This window comes from Lagopus muta, chromosome 11, assembly GCF_023343835.1.
Source record: "Lagopus muta isolate bLagMut1 chromosome 11, bLagMut1 primary, whole genome shotgun sequence".
NCBI lineage: Eukaryota > Metazoa > Chordata > Aves > Galliformes > Phasianidae > Lagopus > Lagopus muta.
This window is the reverse complement of record NC_064443.1, coordinates 2392600-2408849: the sequence shown is the minus strand read 5'-3', so window position 1 is coordinate 2408849 and position 16250 is coordinate 2392600. Positions and strand designations below refer to the sequence as shown.

The following is a 16250-nucleotide window of genomic DNA, read 5'->3' as shown; positions in this document are numbered from 1 at the left end:
TCTTCATTCTGGGACTCTCCTTAGCAACAGCCCTTTAATACACAGTAATTCACAGAGGCTGCTGATACAGAAAGGGAAAGAAGGAAAGGAACCACCAGAGCCAGAACAGAGAATCCATCCCCAGATGCTGGCAAGCATCCAGTATCTCTTGTTAAAATTAAATAAGAGACTGTAACTTTCTGCCAGAAACTGCTTCAGAATGTGGATAGGTATGTAGAGATACACATTTTTTTTAATACAAAAAAGAAGAGTTACAGCAAGAGAAGAAGAAAATAAAAGGGGACATTCAGAAGTTACAGAAGGAAAGAACGTGAACAAGAATTAAATTTCATTGAGTACTGAGTGTGAATATGGAAACACCTGTTTGCATTAGGATCAACACTGACCTCAGCCCACCTGAAAGTGGAAAAGCACACAGGGGCTGTGCCATCAGTACCCACCTGGCTGTCAAGACTGTCGAGCCATTTGAACTGATTGACAATGAGCCGAGGGAAGTTTGTCCCAAAGGTGCCCACACTAAACGACAGAAGTGAAGCACAGCTGAGTCAGATCCACACACAGATTGGAAAGCTTTGCTGCTGGTCAGCAAAACCACGCAATGAAAGTCACATCAACCAACTATTCAAATCCCATTGTGAAAATATAAAAGGGGAGCTTGTAGCACCGTGAAGGAGCCCTGCCTCTCACTGCACACACAGATAAGGGATTCTACAGCCTGTCTCAAAACGCTACCGGCAACATCGTAGTTACAACACAGGCAGTGTGACCTCGCTTTGATCTCCTGTGCTACCATGAGTGTGGCTATGCTGGCTTAGCCTAAATCTCCCCTGAGCCCAGCGTCCTTGTCCCCAGCTGCTGGCAGTGTTAGATGCATCTGGCTAAGCTGTAAGAAACAGAGCATACACAGAGCCACGTTATCCCTGAGTTTCCACTCAGTCTGCAACAACAAACAATTTCCCAAGGCAGATGCTGGTGCCCAGTCCCTCACCCCCACTATCCAGCAGTACATTTATCTGCAAGTAGTTTCCCCTTTAAAAAAAATGAACAGGACCAACCACAGTTATTTCAGATCTCTACACACTGCAACTCAGAACCCTGTAGGGTTACACAATTCCTGCAGTAGGTTAATAAATTGGATGTCCTCTGTCCATCAGGTGACGTGAAAACCGTACCAGTCTCACAGGTTTCAGAGATGCTTTTATGTCAGTTTGGGCTGAAATTGCCCAATCAATTTGGAGTTACAGATTAGTTGTAATGAATGTTGTTTCTTGTCCCACAGTTAAACAGGAAACTTCTATTGCTCTTCATAGTTCACTTTAGATTTGATGATCATGAATATTTGCTGCCATCAGCTGTTACCTCACTTTTCATTCCTTTTTTCCACTTACAGACATGCTGAACAACTCAGACCTCCACAGGATCTCCTCCTACTGCAAAATGTGCCACGATGTTCTCCATTCAAGAAAAAACAACAGATGCTTCTTCTGTTTTCCTCATTTGACTACAAACTGCATTCTTGAAAGGAGGTCTGCTTGCATCTAACAGCCACACAGAACTCTGTCAGCCACTCTCCCCTTGTTTAAATAACAGGATATCTCCCAGTCCCTCTGCTGAAATACTTCCAGTCTTGGTGCCAACAGCTAACAGAAGCATTGAATCATGGGGGGGATGTGTTTCACCTTCTATGAATTTGCCTTCTGCCACATGCACCCACCATTTTAATGACGTGGTACCCACAGATGATTTTACACATGGATGGATGATATCTTTAAATACAGCAGCGTTTTAAATATACATCCATGTAGGTAAATTTGAAACGACAATTAAACAGCTGGTGATTGTTCAAAATGAGGAAGTACATTTCAGGATAGAGGGAAAACAGTCTGTACTCACACATCAAAAAAGAATTCGGGGATCTTTTCCAACAGCAGCGTTACAACAGCAGGCTGTAAGAAAGGCAAAAGGACACTGTGAGGCTGATGACTTACTGCTTGTACCATGGCACTGCTACCAAAGCTACGCTTTCACAGAAGGTGAAACATGCACAGAGCATAAGAGCATCCAAACAACAAGCAAAAACACTTCCTATGTAAGACATCTCTTCCCCAGTGCCTGCCCTCGCTCTGTGGTGAGAGATTGCACGTTCAACTCCACGTGTTGATGCAGCTATTACACAACCCAGCAGAGCTGGCTGTTGACAGCAATGCTTTGAAACACACTTAGAACCATACCCACACAGTTTAAATATCACCTCAGTGCATTTTGCTTCACTTGTGTGATTGGTTTTTAGTTCCCAGGAAAGCCAGTGCAGCTGCACCATAGGACTGAAAGCAGTTGTCTTTGGGGCCACGTTTGGGAAGGGAACAGACAAAAGGGGATGAAAAGAGAATGATGTGCCTTATTGCTGTGACATTTTTGTGTTAGGACCTCCATGTTTAGTTTCCCCTTCCTTTCCTTGTTAAACCACTTCTTCATCTGCCACCAGCAACTGCAGGAAGCAGAGATGACTGATACGAGATCTAAATGAACTGAGCTGCTTATACATCCAAGTAAGTCTTGGAAGGGCCTCTTCCTTCCATATTGTCTCCATGTAATACTTGTTTGGGGCTGTAATTCAAGCATTAAAGAGTTTCTTTTGGAAAGGAACTTTGGAGATCTTTGGTCCAAGCCTTTGCTCAAAACAGGGCTAACCATCGAGGCCAGACCAGGGGCTTACCTGATCTTAAGCACCTCTAAGTTTTCTCAATATCCTCCAGAGAAGTGGTTCAATTCTATCAGAATTTCCCATGTTTAACTTGGCTGCCATCTCTCATCCTGCCCATTTACCTTTGAGAAGACTCTGCTGTTTTCTCTGCACCATGCAATTACATAGGTACAGACCACAAGGTCCCCTGACATCCTCCTCTTAAGAAGAAACAAAGCCAGTTCCACCTCTCCTTGTGTGCCACGTGCTCCAGGCACACAGCATCTCCGTGTGCCAAAGGAAACAAGAAATGGGACACGTTTCCAGCTGCATCCTCACCAGTTCTACTCAGCCACTACTTACACCAGCAAAGGGTCCCTAAATAAATCAATACCACCATAAAGAGCAAACTAAGATGCACCCACCTGCAAGATCTTAATTCCAAGCAGCAGCTTAATGAGGCTTTCACAGTATGAGTGCACCAGAGTCCTGCAAGGTGAAAGATTCCATTGCAGTCATAAAAGAATATGAGGAGAGCAGACCACCTCTGCCTATTACTTCTTTTTTTTTTTTTTTTTAAATCCACTTATGATGACTTTATTTATATATATACACCACAAAAGCACCCCCAAACCAAAGAGATGGTACATTAGGATATATACTCCTCACTCAATCATTGCCAGGAAAATACATTTTCAGAACTTCTAAGGCCAGAATTCTTTTAGAAGTGCAAAATGAAAATCAGTTGCCAGGTTTTAACAAATTCCAATCCTAACCATCTCATCGTTACCTTTGCTGTGGGAGAATTTCCAATGTTTTAGAACAGGAAAGTTTAGAAATCTAAAGGCATTCCATTAAAAAAATAAAAGTTACGTGCTGGCTGGATGTTCCCAACCCAGCATCACAACAAACTGAAGGCTTCAGCTGCCATAAAGCCAGCAGTTGGGTGTGAGAAAGGTTTCCCACGTGTATTAGAAAGGGGAAAACACTCAACAAAAAGATGACAGGGTCTGCTTCTTCAGAATGAACCTGAAGACTCAGGTACAGTGCTGAAAGCACTGTTAGTTCAGTGTATTTTGGCCAAGAACAAAAGCAATGGAAAGCTTTGGAATAGTGAAATAATCGGATCTTGCAGTTAAATGCCAGGGGACTCAGCTCATCCCACGGGCAGCTTGTAAGTTCTGCGACTTACCACTTCACAATTACTGCTTTTAGTAGGGAATTGCATTACACTGGCCAGTGCTGCACAAGGCACAGGTCTTGTCATGCATCAGCCAGAGCTATGGCTTTTCCCTCCACTCAGCTCAGTGCTATAGGGCATTAAGTACAGACCAGCTCTGACCAAAGGGGAGGACAAAAGTACATTTTCCTAACCTTGACCCCTCAGTCCGTGCAGGAGTGCATGGCAAGAGGCAGTTCTTGAACTGACTTCTGTCCTTAATGTGAGACTCCAATCCACCGATAAACTGCTTCACAACCTGGAAAGCAGATTGACTTATCAAGAAGTGGATAATTTCAATCAGCTGCTGTCCTATAGGATGCTCTTTGTGAGCAAGCGATGAAACCAGCAAAAAAGTTTCCTACGCTGTGTAGCCAGAGACAGAAATTGTGACAGAAGGAATGCTAGATAAATTCTATTTTAAACGCAAAGGAAACATTAGTTACTCTACAAAACAAGTCTCCTGTTTCACTTTGACTTAAAAGGGCTTTCCTCAACTCTCTGTTTGGCGAGAACAGCAACATTCAATGTGACAAGATCTACATCCAAAAACATCTGCAGGATTCAAATTGTTGGCCTCAGGAGTTTCCTCTAGGCTTGTTAGCTGGAGAGGAGCATCACACTGTGGCAGCTTTCATGTTGTCAGCTCCCAGTTAATAGAAAACCAAGCACAGCCTTCAATAGAAAGGTAAGGTAGAGATTTTGCTCACTTCAGAGTCTGTTTCTATTGAATAATATTGCCAGTGAATTACTTTGATAGGGCATGGCAGTGGAAATGCAGCACTTGCATTTGGAATTGTGCAAAAGCAATCTCAGTGGTAAGACACACCGGCTGGTCATCGCTTCACTCCGAGCGTTCAGAAGAACAATGAGACCAAAATGCTGGGATGAAAGCACTGAAAGGATTAGGGAACCTGGGCTGCACTTTCAATGTGGCTCCTGCCACAGCTCAGTCAGTTACTTACACCTGGGTACGATGGGTGCTTCTCCAGGGCCACGCGGAGCTTCTTCTGGAAAGCCGTTTGATCCACAGCTGAGGGGAAGTTTCAAAAGAGAAGAAAGGCACTGACACGTTGGAGCCACATGACATCAGAACGACTACATGAGACACGAGCTCTCAGGACCGTCCCGTGTTATTTTGGCACTTGCTCTATCAGGAGCTCCACTTAGCAAAACCCTGGGCACTGTCACCACTTGTGCTCTCTCCACCCTGAGCTGCAGGCAGCCAGTAGCATAAAAAGCCTCGATGGACAAATTCCTGCTGTTTTTTGGTAGATAAAGACAAACCTATTCGAGACTGAACAAGGGATCAAGAAGAGGAGGAAGAATTCCCCAGGTTTGTTTTCTTTTTGTCCTTGAGAGTGCAACACAATCCTTACCAGATGTGCAACACAAAGGACCCTTTGCCTAACTTGCCAGAGTAGCCAACTGCCAGCAGAACCAATTCCATAACCACAAGCAAAGCCCATTCACACGATGTGCTGGGTAATGTCACACAACTGAGCAACCCAGCATCCCTGCCGTCCCAAAGAAGCCTTCTCCTGCCCAAACCACACTGCAGCAACAGGGCCAACACAGCTTCCTTGTATCATAGAGCTGGAACATGGAGAGCCCTGTGTGGGGCTGTGCCATTCAACTTTCAGCTGCTTAAACTATGACAAAGGTGAAGCAGCTTTATCCAGCACGTTTCCTCCATTTGCTGAAGGCCTTGTATGAACTACAGAGTTTGTTTTCCTGCTTCAGAGCTCCCAGCTCTGTAACTCAATGAAGCAATAGTTATTTCATCCATCTTGGTCTGACTAATAGAAAAATACTGTAATAATAAATGGAACGAGATTAGATTGCATCTACCTCTAACAGTCTCTCAAAAGTCTTTTGGCTTGCCATCTACACACTTAAAAATCTACTGTAATGAGTTTGGCTGATACATTCAGGCAGGAACTATTTGATTCACAAAGTATAAAGCAAATAAGAGGCCAGATGAAAGTTTCCCCGAAATTGGGAAAAAGCTGTCCAAAGTGTTTTTTCCTCCAAAACTAACACGCATCTTTGCCTTATAACAGTCAACTTTGCAGGTTTTTGCACACAAGTGGGCAGGTACCTATTTCATTCTGTCCTTCCCCAGCTTTCAGTATGATTCCTGATGTTCTCAGGAGCTCTTCAAATACTCCCTCATTCTCCAATCCACCTTGGGCAGGAGTCCTCTTATCAGAAACCCGTGGCTTCTTTGTTTCTGAGAAAACAAGGCAACCTACATCAAATTGCTGTGCAAAAAAGAGAAGCCCGAATCTTTTATAAAAACAATTTAAAATTAACCTTCACAAAAGTTACCCTTCAATTAACCTTAACAATGTAACACAAGAATACGCTTATGGAACCAGATCAACAGCAGTGCTGTGAGGCTGTATTTGACAGCAGCTGTTAGCTAACGCAAACTCCAATGCAGTTCTGGGAAGTAGCCACCCCTGAGCACAAAACCACAAGGGAACACTTCTGGCTCCCCCCTTTTAGTCCTCCACAACCACAGGCACTTTCGCTGCCTTACTCTCAAGGAAGACATATCTGCTAACAAGGGAATGGAGCACATACTTTCTCTGCCCTGAAAAGCACAGATTTAACCTGGGTTTTCCCACCACGTTTGAGATGTGGGTATCCCATCCACCTACTAAAGCAAAACATTTTCCTTTCAGCCACATAAAGAGGCTGCTTTGGTTTTAGAGATATCCATTTTGAACAAATGGGATTGATCCATGCACTCCAAAGGCACTGAAGCTCCAGCAGGTTAACACTGACCAAAGGTACAAGGACTGAGAAAAGATATGGTGCACGGTACTGCTTTTAGTGTTGTTATTTTATTGTGATTTATAAAAATAATACTGTTAAAGATCAATACTGTTACTAATGAGCAGCTGCTGATGTTGCCAAAGCCATCATTACAACAGCTGCTGCCACTACCAGAGGGTTTCCCTTCACCACGGGGTACCTGAGCACCTACTCTGCAGGTCTGTCTTGGAGCTCTCTTCAGAAACATCAATTTTAGACAACTTCCTTTTCGAAACCATGGTAACAAATCCTTTGTTGCTGTCTGTAAGAACAGGGGAAAAAGTCAAGTGAGTTTAGGAGTTGTGATTTTAATTCAGTTTTGAGATGAGGGCTTTTTTATTGTTTTAGTTTGTTGTTTGTTGATTTTTTGTTTTTTAACAACTCTAGAATGAAGCAGCGAACAGTGAAAGGAAACGACCTAAGAATACGTTTCTCAGAGGCAGACGGATGGCCCGGCTGAGCAGCATCACCCCGCTCTGTTCCACTGCCCAGTGCTGAGATGTCAGAGCTGTCACACCACGCTTTGACTTCGCGGAAGCTCTCAGCACGAACCCCTCCGACTCGTCCCCTCCGGGTAGGCGGCAGCGTTTAGGACAAAGAAACCGCTCTCGACTCACCTTCGCAGGTTACCGTTGAAGAAGAAAACCATCTGCTCACAGCCCACCTCGCTCCCGCCGCCTCCCCTCAGGCGGCACCGGCGCTACTGGAGCTCGAGCTTCCCGCCTTTGGCGCGCGGTGACGTCCTTCCGGCGCACACCGGAAGCGGAAGCGGAGCCGGGGCCTAGGGCGGCCCGGAAGCGGCCGGAGCCCGAGCGGGAGCCGGGTCAGGACCGAGGCCGGGATCGGATCGGGAACGGAGTCACGATGAGCGAGCCCGAGCTGCTGCTGGATTCCAACATCCGTCTGTGGGTGGTGCTGCCCATCGTCTTCATCACCTTCTTCGTGGGCATGATCCGCCACTATGTCTCCATCCTGCTGCAGAGCGACAAGCGCCTCACGCAGGAGCAGGTGTCGGACAGGTCAGGCCCCGGCCCCGAAGCCCTCCCGGCCCCACGGGTGCCGCCGCCGCCGCTCACACCGCCCCTCTCTTTTGCAGCCAAGTCCTGATTCGCAGCAGGGTCCTGCGGGAGAATGGAAAATACATCCCGAAGCAGGTACGGAGGTGCGTGGGCAGCTCGAGTCTCACAGTAGGAGCGCAGCCCCGAGATGGGGTTGGGCACAGGGAACTCGCTGCCTCCTCCCTGGTGTGCCGCCTGGCTTGGCGTGCTGAAGTGAAACCTGCCTCCAAAGCGCCGCGCTGAACAGCTGCCGGTAAACCCGCAGGGATTGAGAGCTCTGGAGAATGAGGCAGTCGGCTGCTCGCATTTGCTCAGTTGCTGCCTAATCCGTGTATTGTAAAAGCTGTAAGTCGGGGTGGGGGAGTGGAACTGTCTGGTGTCGGTGCAGAGCCAACAGGAGCTTTGCACAAAGTGTGAAAGGTGGATTTTTCTTAAGAGAACTTGTAGGATTATTTCAGGAATTTTGGCAAGACAGAAAGTTGGTACTTGGGGAAACATCAAAGTAATGAGCTTCAGGGCATCCAGATAGTGAAGTAGCTGAGAAAAACGTCATCAGATAGCTCCTAAAGTGTTTAAATGAGCAAGAAATATTGTTGTCCTTCATTGCTCACGATGCTGGCATTGGCTCTTTTTGTTTTCAGTCTTTCCTGACCCGGAAATACTATTTTAATAACCCAGAAGATGGATTTTTTAAGAAAACGAAAAGAAAGGTGGTGCCTCCTTCACCAATGACAGGTGTGTTATGGCGTGGTGAACACAGGCGGGAGGGAAAAGATGTCTTTTTCTGCAGAGGTAGCAAGGAGAACCACCTTGGCAAAGAGTTCAGTGAATGTGAGGGCGGAGGTGGGAAATGAGCTGAGGCTGGAGGGCAGAGGAGAGGGGAGGTAGCAATGTGTTGGGTCGCTTCAGCATCGTGGTCTCGTGAGACATGCCTCTCAGTATGGCCAGAAATGGGAGTCCTGCTGTCGTTTTTCTGCACCAGCTCCAGCAGGACCATCTCTAAATGCGTAACTCGTTATTGGCTCCAAAGACATCAATAGCAAATTGGCTGAATTGTTCATTGCCACTTTTTTAGGTAAGCAGCCTCACAGAGACGCACAGACTGGGATGGGACATATGCAGCAGAAAACAAAAGATGCTTTGAGCAGCAGCTGCTGCCACAACAGCTGCTCATCTTGCAAAATATTTGATGACTGACAGTAGAAACTAATAGATCCAGGTAGATAGCGGGGTAGAACTGTTAGCTCTCATTCAGTTTTGTATTTGAGGCACCTCACCTTGGTGGAAGTATTATCTCCTGTCTGCCCTTAGTGTCTGCCCTGCTACGTGATGTTCTGTGTTTGATTTGCAGATCCTACCATGTTGACAGACATGATGAAAGGGAATGTAACCAACGTGCTGCCTATGATCCTCATCGGCGGTTGGATCAACATGACATTCTCAGGGTTTGTCACAAGTAAGAATGTGGAATAACAGCCTGAGGGTCTGGTTGTGGTGGGTGAGGACCTCTAGAGGAATCTGATCCCACACCTGAAAGCAGCAGGCTGGAAGCAGGGTGAATCTGGCTTGCTGCATGAAGCACATTGATTGGCTCGTCCCAAAGCAAAGGTGGGAAGGTTATTCTCAGAGAACTGGACGTGATGACAAACAAAACAGCTTCTACTGGGAACAGGTCTAGTGGTGAAAAGAGTTATTTATTAAAACTGCTTAGACTTCAAATTGATGGAGGGGAGTCAGTTACTGTGTCATGCAGAGTTTGCATATCAAGCAGGCTCCCTTAAATGCACAGCTTTGTGGGTTGTTTTCTTTGTTGCTTATGCAGTAACTGTCTCCTTAACAAAAGACATTTCCCTTCACTGAAACAACAGCTATGATAGTTTGGCTGTGATGGTTTTAAAAGGTTCCATTTTAAAATAAAAATTAGAATGACTGCTTTTTCAAAAGTGTGCATTGTTATTTTATGCATTACCTTCAGACTGCACTAGATCTAATGAAAGAAACATCTACTGGCTTTGCAATCTCCTCTGCAAGTACGCTGTGTTACCTTGTGAAACTGGGTTTCATTTTGTCCTTCAGCAAAGGTCCCATTTCCTCTGACGCTGCGTTTCAAACCAATGTTGCAGCAGGGAATTGAACTGCTCACTTTAGATGCATCCTGGTAAGTGTGTTCTCCACATTCAAAGGTGAACATTTGGAATATTCTGAAAGTCTTAAAAACCCTTGAATAGCCTGTGCATGCTTGTGAAGTCAAGTCACAAGCAACGTGTCACAAACAGGCATCTTTAAACTGAAGTCAGAAATGCTTATTCTGATTTTCTAGGGTGAGCTCTGCTTCCTGGTACTTCTTGAACGTGTTTGGACTCAGAAGCATTTATACTCTCATTTTGGGTCAAGACAATGGTAAGTCCTGTCACTGCTGGGGAGGAGCTGGCTTCTCCTTTCATTAAATGACTTGCTGTGGAAGCACTTCTACATTTCCAACCAAAAAGCCTCTCTCGCTTCCTTGAAATTACTTTCCACTAGCCAGGTTTGCCATCACCTGGAGCAGTTACTCATCTCTCCTGCACCAGCTGTTAGCTAACTGTTTGTAAACCTCTGTGGTAATTAACCCATGCTTTCCTTCTCATCAAATTGGAAAGTAGAAACTTCTGATCTTGGCTTCGATTTATTGCTGGCAAGGATCAGTTTTAACAAAAGCTGCAGTAGTCACTTAATGTTACATTCAAGGCAAGATGGTGATGGGGAATGTAAAGGACCATATTTTCCTCCATCTGCCTGCATATTTTAAGTAAATTTAGCTAAGATGTAAGGAACAGGGACAGGATGTCTCGTGAGAACTCACATGGCCAAGTTAATGTTTTGTTTCAGGGGGGAGAAGGGAGGAGGTGAGTTCTCCAACTTTCTGGTGCGGCCCAGAGGCTCTGTGCTCCAAGCACTGCTTAGTGAAGCAAATAAAAATAAACCTCTCATTTCTCTTTTTGCAGCTGCAGATCAGTCCAGAGTGATGCAAGAACAAATGACAGGGGCAGCAATGGCCATGCCAGCAGATACCAACAAAGCATTTAAGGTACAGTATTTTCACCTGCATTCCCTTTTGCTTTCCCCATGTCAACCAAGGGAAGCACTCTGGCTTCCTGTTCCTAAAATTAGAGGTGATAACCGATGAGGTGTAATACAAGTTGCCCCAGGTTTGGCAGCTCTACAGCACACTGAAGCAAACTTGATAAGACAGGTGTATCTGATCTAAATCCGATTCAAATCTGCTTTTTTTTCCCCTCTACCTCTTTTTCATTCCAATGCAGACGGAATGGGAAGCTTTAGAACTGACTGATCATCAGTGGGCTTTAGAGGACGTAGAAGAAGAGCTTATGGCAAAAGACCTCCATTTTGAAGGCATGTTTAAGGAAGAACTACAGACCTCCATCTTCTGAATTTGAAAATGCTGTCTCTTCTTGTGAAAAAGATTTGAAAAGAAAACCATCTAATGTATTTAGCAAAGCTAAGAATAAAAGAAACACAGCACATTCAGTACTGCAGTTACTTAACTGTCATTTGAGGCCCAAGTATGGGATATGCACATGATAAGCAGTGTGCCCTCAGGGACTCCAGACTTTCCCAAGAGCATCCCAAGGTGGCAGTGACCCCACAGCTGAGCCCCACCAGGCACGGCCAGAATGTTCCCTTCCTAGGTTGTTCCTGCCTTGCAGCATTTGCTGCGCCAGTGGCACAGCCACAAGGAGAGAAACAGCAGAGCAAGGCAGAGCACCACAGCCAGCGTTCATCCTGATGTGGGAGAGGGTGTGCCAGCTGCTCCCAGCTGCCTCTGCTTCTGTCTGGCAATTCCAACTCTTTCACTGCCACTTGGCAGCGCGTTCCCAAGGATCCCTGGCATCAGGGATGGGAGCACCACATCTGTGCACTGGAGAGGCACGATCAGCGCGATGCCTGCCTCCCAGCACAGGTGAGGACGGCAGCTCTCAGCGGAGGGTCATTTCCACATTATTTGCCCCCCTGCCAGGAATCTTAGCTCCGAGATATTCCCTGCTCTTTCCTCAAGAATCACACAATCACAGAATCACCCGGGTTGGAAGGGACCCCAAGGATCATGTAGTTCCAACCCCCCTGCCTAGCAGGGCCACCAAACATACACATTCAGATCAGGTTGCCCAGGACCCCGTCCAACCTGGCCTTAAACACGTCCAAGGACGGGGCATCCACAACCTCCCTGGGCAGCCCGTTCCAGGGCCTAACCACTCTCCTAGTAAAGAAGATTCATTCCTGAATACCTCTACTTCACTGACAGTACAACTGGTGTTTCAAGTCATTTTCCATTTCCTGTCCACGACGTTCTTGCATGAGACGTTCCCCACAAGCCCCTGCACTGGCTCAGTCTCTGATCGCCTCCAGCTTAGCAAACTTCCATTTTGCTTTCCCTTCTTTCCAAGCTCTTGCTTTCATATCAAAAGGCAGAAATCAGCACAGGCTTTTGCCACTGACTTATTACATAAAACTTAACCTGTCCTCCAACTTCCTCTTTTATTTATTTATTTATTTTTATGTTGGGGAGGCACTGCAACAGGTTGCCCAGAAAGATTGTTGATGCTCCTTCTCTGGAGGCATTCCAGGAAAGGCTGGGTGGGATCCTGGGCAGCCTGAGCTGGTGGGTGGCAACGCTGCCCATGGCAGGGTGTTTGGAACTAGATGACCTTCAAGATTCACTCCAGCCTAAGGCATTCTTTGATTCTCACCATTTAGTTTATTCCTTCCCTATTTCTTTCTCTGCCTCATTTCCCAGAACACTGCACACCACCCTGCTTCACTGAAAAGACAAATGCGCAACCATGTATTCATTCCCCTGGAGCCACAGATATCCATGATGGGTTTCACGTCATGCTTTGATGGTCAGCATTTCACAGTGTACCTCAGTAACTGCCTTTTTCTATTGAGGCTCTTCTAACCTTCTCTCAGGCTCTAAGAGCAAGCCCTTCAGCTGTTACACTGCAGTCACAGCACGAGCTTTAAGCCCCCTTTGTGGGAGTGGGATCTTAGTGACGACTCAACACCAGTTAGCAACTAAGTCCAACGTTTAATGGTAGAGCAACACCCTACATAACCTTTAAGTTCACTTGCCGCGTTCTCATTGGCTATCACTCATGTCCATCAACCTGTAACCGCCAAGTTCCTGCTACACCTACTTCCCACAACAGCTTTCTCACACAGCACAACTTGCAGCTCGTTGTTTGCTGCTCAAATTCCTTTACACCATTATCGTGTCCTTCATACTCTGAACACGGCCTTGTTTTTCAAGCCAGTCCTCGACACCCCTTCACGAGGTTTTCACCTTCACAACTGTCCTCAACCTGCAGGCTTGGTGACAATCCTCCAGATTCCCTGCACGTGCTAAATGCATGCAAGCCTGTTGCATTTAACTTGCTTCCTTGACCTTTTCCAGCCTAAGGTACTTATTTAGCACGCCTTGGGAAACTGCAGTAGCTGCAGGACAACCATTTCAGTGGTATGGCTGCAAGCAGGGAAGCTATGGGGCAAAAATGGCCAGAAGGAATGCAGCCTCCCCAGATCTGCAGAGGGATGATGAGAAAGGCACAACTGAGGCTGCCCAACGTCACAGAAAGGCAAGGACCACCACAGACCAGCACAGCACTGCAGTGGAGAAAAAGCAAACGTTGAGAACAAACTTTCAGATTGAGACAGCACTGCACTGCTCCCCTGCACGGCACTCACTGCGCTCCAGCTGAAAGAGCTCCTGCTGCAGCAGGCATCCCCACAACCAGCAGCTGCTCAACCTGCACTTCAGGCCACTTAACAACAGATGAACACACAACAAAACCCAGTTTCAGTGCAAACCACTCTTTAATTTTCCTCTTCATACAACGCATCCAACCACTTACAAAGTGCTACTCCAAAAAAACAGGTCTGGTGTTACGGCAGACTCCCACCAGCCAAGGCCATCAGCTCTAAGACAGAGAATAAGAGCTGGGCCGCTCTTTCTGCAGTACAACAGTGTCTGCTCAGCATCTGAGCATCAGAGATTGAGCCCCACTGATGAATTCTCAGTGTCAGTGCAGCAAAGGAGGTAAAGAGGAGAACAAACTTCAGATGGAAGTTGCCTTTACAGAGCTGTTTTGCTCTCCTCTTGCCTCTCCCACCTCCCCATTTTGGAATGCCCATGTGGTTTTCTTTCAGGGTAACCTAAGAGAAATGCCAATCAGAATAATTCAGTGCAGTGCTACAGTTAAAAACTGCTTTGGGGATACTCCCCTCAAAACAGAAATAAAATACTAAGAGCTGTAAAAAAAAATCCGAGACAACCCACAAACCAGAACAGCGGAAACAACTAAGCAATTCTGATCTCTAAATTCAACTTTCAACGCTTTAAAAGCAAAACTCTGCAGAAGGGGGGTAATAATACTTATGTGCCAGCTAGAGACAGTCCTTCCTTCTTCTCATGCCCTGGCAGGGAGCCATGGGGGGCTGCCCCCCCCCACTTCCCTTTGCTTGGAGGACAGACAGAGCAGCTGGCTCTGCCTTTGCACAGCGCAGGTCCAGGGACTGGTGCACGATGACCTCCTATGGGGTTTGTTGCTCAGAGCAGAGCAAAGGGAGCTGAGCTGGTGTGGTCAGAGTTAAACAGAGACTGTCAACACTGGCAGGCAGAGAAGACAGCTACAGTCAGCAATGAAGCCACAGGAACTGTGCAGAGAGGACAGAGCGGCTCCAAGCACGCATCTCACAGGAGGGACAGTGGTTTCTCTTGGCCTTTTGTTCTGCCAGTGCACCTGGCTGCAAGGAGGACCCCTGCAGTGTGGTTTACCACCTTGAGCTAAACATCTCCCTCAAAACCAGATGTTTTTCTAATTTTTTTAATGAGAAAAAAACAGTTCTCCACTGAGGACTAACCTGATCTACTGCTCACAGGAATCCTCATACAAGAGGAAAGCTGAACTCCTGCAAGAAACAGAGCCAGTCAGGTAAAGGTGGAAGAGAGGAAGAGCATTTCCCAGTTGTATTAGAAGGATGGAGCAAAATAGAGTAACTATGGCAAGAGGACACACTAGACAAGAATTGCCAACCTTGCAGATTCGGTATTCACGTTTACAATCATAGAATATCTTGGGCTGGAAGGAACCTGAATGATCATCTGGTTCCAACTCCTTCTGTAGGCTGGCTGCTCCCCTCACCAGCTTGGGCTGTCCAGGACCCCTCCAGGGATGGGCACCACAGCCCTGGGCAGCAATGCCAGCTCCTCACCGCCCTCCAAATACCGAACCTAAATCCCCCCTCTTAAAGCCATTCCCCTTTGTACTGTCACTAAAGAGGCTGAGTACGAACTGCCCACAAGAGTCTCAAGTGCATCCACAAATGAAAGGACGCAACTAAGAGAAACTTTGGTGTTTAGCAAGGGAACCAAAGCACAATGGCAGAGGTGGCAACAGACAAGCCAGAACTACAAAGATTTGAATTGAGAGATTCCAGAAAGGGTACACAAGCCTCACTGACACAAGCAGAGCCCGTCAGCAACTCCACAGGGTTGACAGGAAGCCCCTGCATCAATTCACAGAATCCTACCCACTGTGCTCCTCTGTGGGCCCCACCACACTCAGCTGTGACCTCGGATTCAGGCTATACCACCCAAACCCCTACAGACCTTAACCCACGTCCCACAGCCCCGGCTCAGCCCTGACCCCTGCCTCAAGCCACACAGCTCAGACAGAGTTTAAAAAGAACTTTATCAAAGCTCCAATATATATTATTTTTGGCCTCTAAATATCTGAGATTCAGCACCTATTCCTGGCTTTCCAGTGCTGTTTTGTAACCCCAAGCACCAAGTCTTTCAGTGCTAGATTTTCTGCTCGACTCCTACAGAAGAGAGAAAAAACTTCAGATGCCTCAGAGGTGGCTTCAGGAGGGACCTCTAACATGGTGGTCGAGTGCTGGAGGCGGTGCTTAGTTGGTATCCATGCCATCACACTCTTCTTGGGGAGGAGATGGGGCAACATGTTCCTCATCGTTTCGGCGCTGATAAAACAGCACATATGCAGCTTTTGTCTACCAAACAAAAAGACAAAGAATCTGAAAGACTGAAATAATCCATGTAGGCTGGCTAGAAACACAGTGCCCAAAGCAAGAAGCCACCCTTAGCACAAACTCAGATTAGTTTCAGGCCAAGTACTCACCACTATTTGGTCTTCTGAAGCCAACGATACACTGCTGTCATCAAAGTAGTACCACTTGCCATTCACCTTGTTCTTTGCATAGGCAGTGTCTGTTGGGAGAAGAAATTGCAGCTCAGGGAAGCACCGCACCAGTAACATTCAAATCTCAAACCAACCATGCAAGGCTGTCCAAGAGTTAGCCTTCCACAGTTTCATGTTTGACACTGTACTAGAAACTTTTGGTGAGGGCTGCTGTAAATCACAGTGCACAGAGCCCTTCTCCCATCCCTCCT

General features: G+C 46.6%; 3 protein-coding genes across 3 annotated transcripts in view; 1 reads left to right on the top strand and 2 right to left on the bottom strand.

Annotated features, from left to right (window-relative positions):
• Positions 1–7472, bottom strand: part of FANCD2 (FA complementation group D2) — a 44928-nt gene extending 37456 nt beyond the window's left edge. The window contains exons 1-8 of the mRNA XM_048958029.1: positions 7343–7472; positions 6898–6987; positions 6004–6135; positions 4868–4935; positions 4058–4161; positions 3109–3172; positions 1894–1946; positions 441–516 (exon numbers count right to left, since the gene is read on the bottom strand). Of these exons, the coding sequence (XP_048813986.1) occupies positions 441–516; positions 1894–1946; positions 3109–3172; positions 4058–4161; positions 4868–4935; positions 6004–6135; positions 6898–6964 (564 nt within the window). The 5' untranslated portion in view covers positions 6965–6987; positions 7343–7472. The remainder of the gene's footprint in view (positions 1–440; positions 517–1893; positions 1947–3108; positions 3173–4057; positions 4162–4867; positions 4936–6003; positions 6136–6897; positions 6988–7342) is intronic.
• A 10-nt stretch (positions 7473–7482) lies between these two features.
• Positions 7483–14650, top strand: EMC3 (ER membrane protein complex subunit 3). Its single transcript, XM_048958032.1, has 8 exons — positions 7483–7744; positions 7822–7879; positions 8425–8518; positions 9135–9239; positions 9860–9941; positions 10104–10183; positions 10768–10850; positions 11086–14650. Exons 1-8 carry the CDS (start codon positions 7590–7592, stop codon positions 11212–11214), a joined length of 786 nt encoding a protein of 261 aa, XP_048813989.1. The 5' UTR covers positions 7483–7589; the 3' UTR covers positions 11215–14650.
• An 862-nt stretch (positions 14651–15512) lies between these two features.
• The window catches only part of USP4 (ubiquitin specific peptidase 4), a 29655-nt gene continuing 28917 nt past the window's right edge, over positions 15513–16250 (bottom strand). Inside the window, exons 21-22 of the mRNA XM_048958030.1 lie at positions 15979–16067; positions 15513–15850 (exon numbers count right to left, since the gene is read on the bottom strand). Coding sequence (XP_048813987.1) covers positions 15749–15850; positions 15979–16067 — 191 coding nt within the window. The 3' untranslated portion in view covers positions 15513–15748. The remainder of the gene's footprint in view (positions 15851–15978; positions 16068–16250) is intronic.

Coding starts and splice junctions, on each gene's coding strand:
- EMC3 (XM_048958032.1), top strand. CDS start 7,590: ATGAGCGAGCCCGAGCTGCTGCTGGATTCCAACATCCGTCTGTGGGTG. Junction 9,942..10,103: donor CTCACTTTAGATGCATCCTG/GTAAGTGTGTTC, acceptor CTGATTTTCTAG/GGTGAGCTCTGCTTCCTGGT. Junction 10,851..11,085: donor ATACCAACAAAGCATTTAAG/GTACAGTATTTT, acceptor ATTCCAATGCAG/ACGGAATGGGAAGCTTTAGA.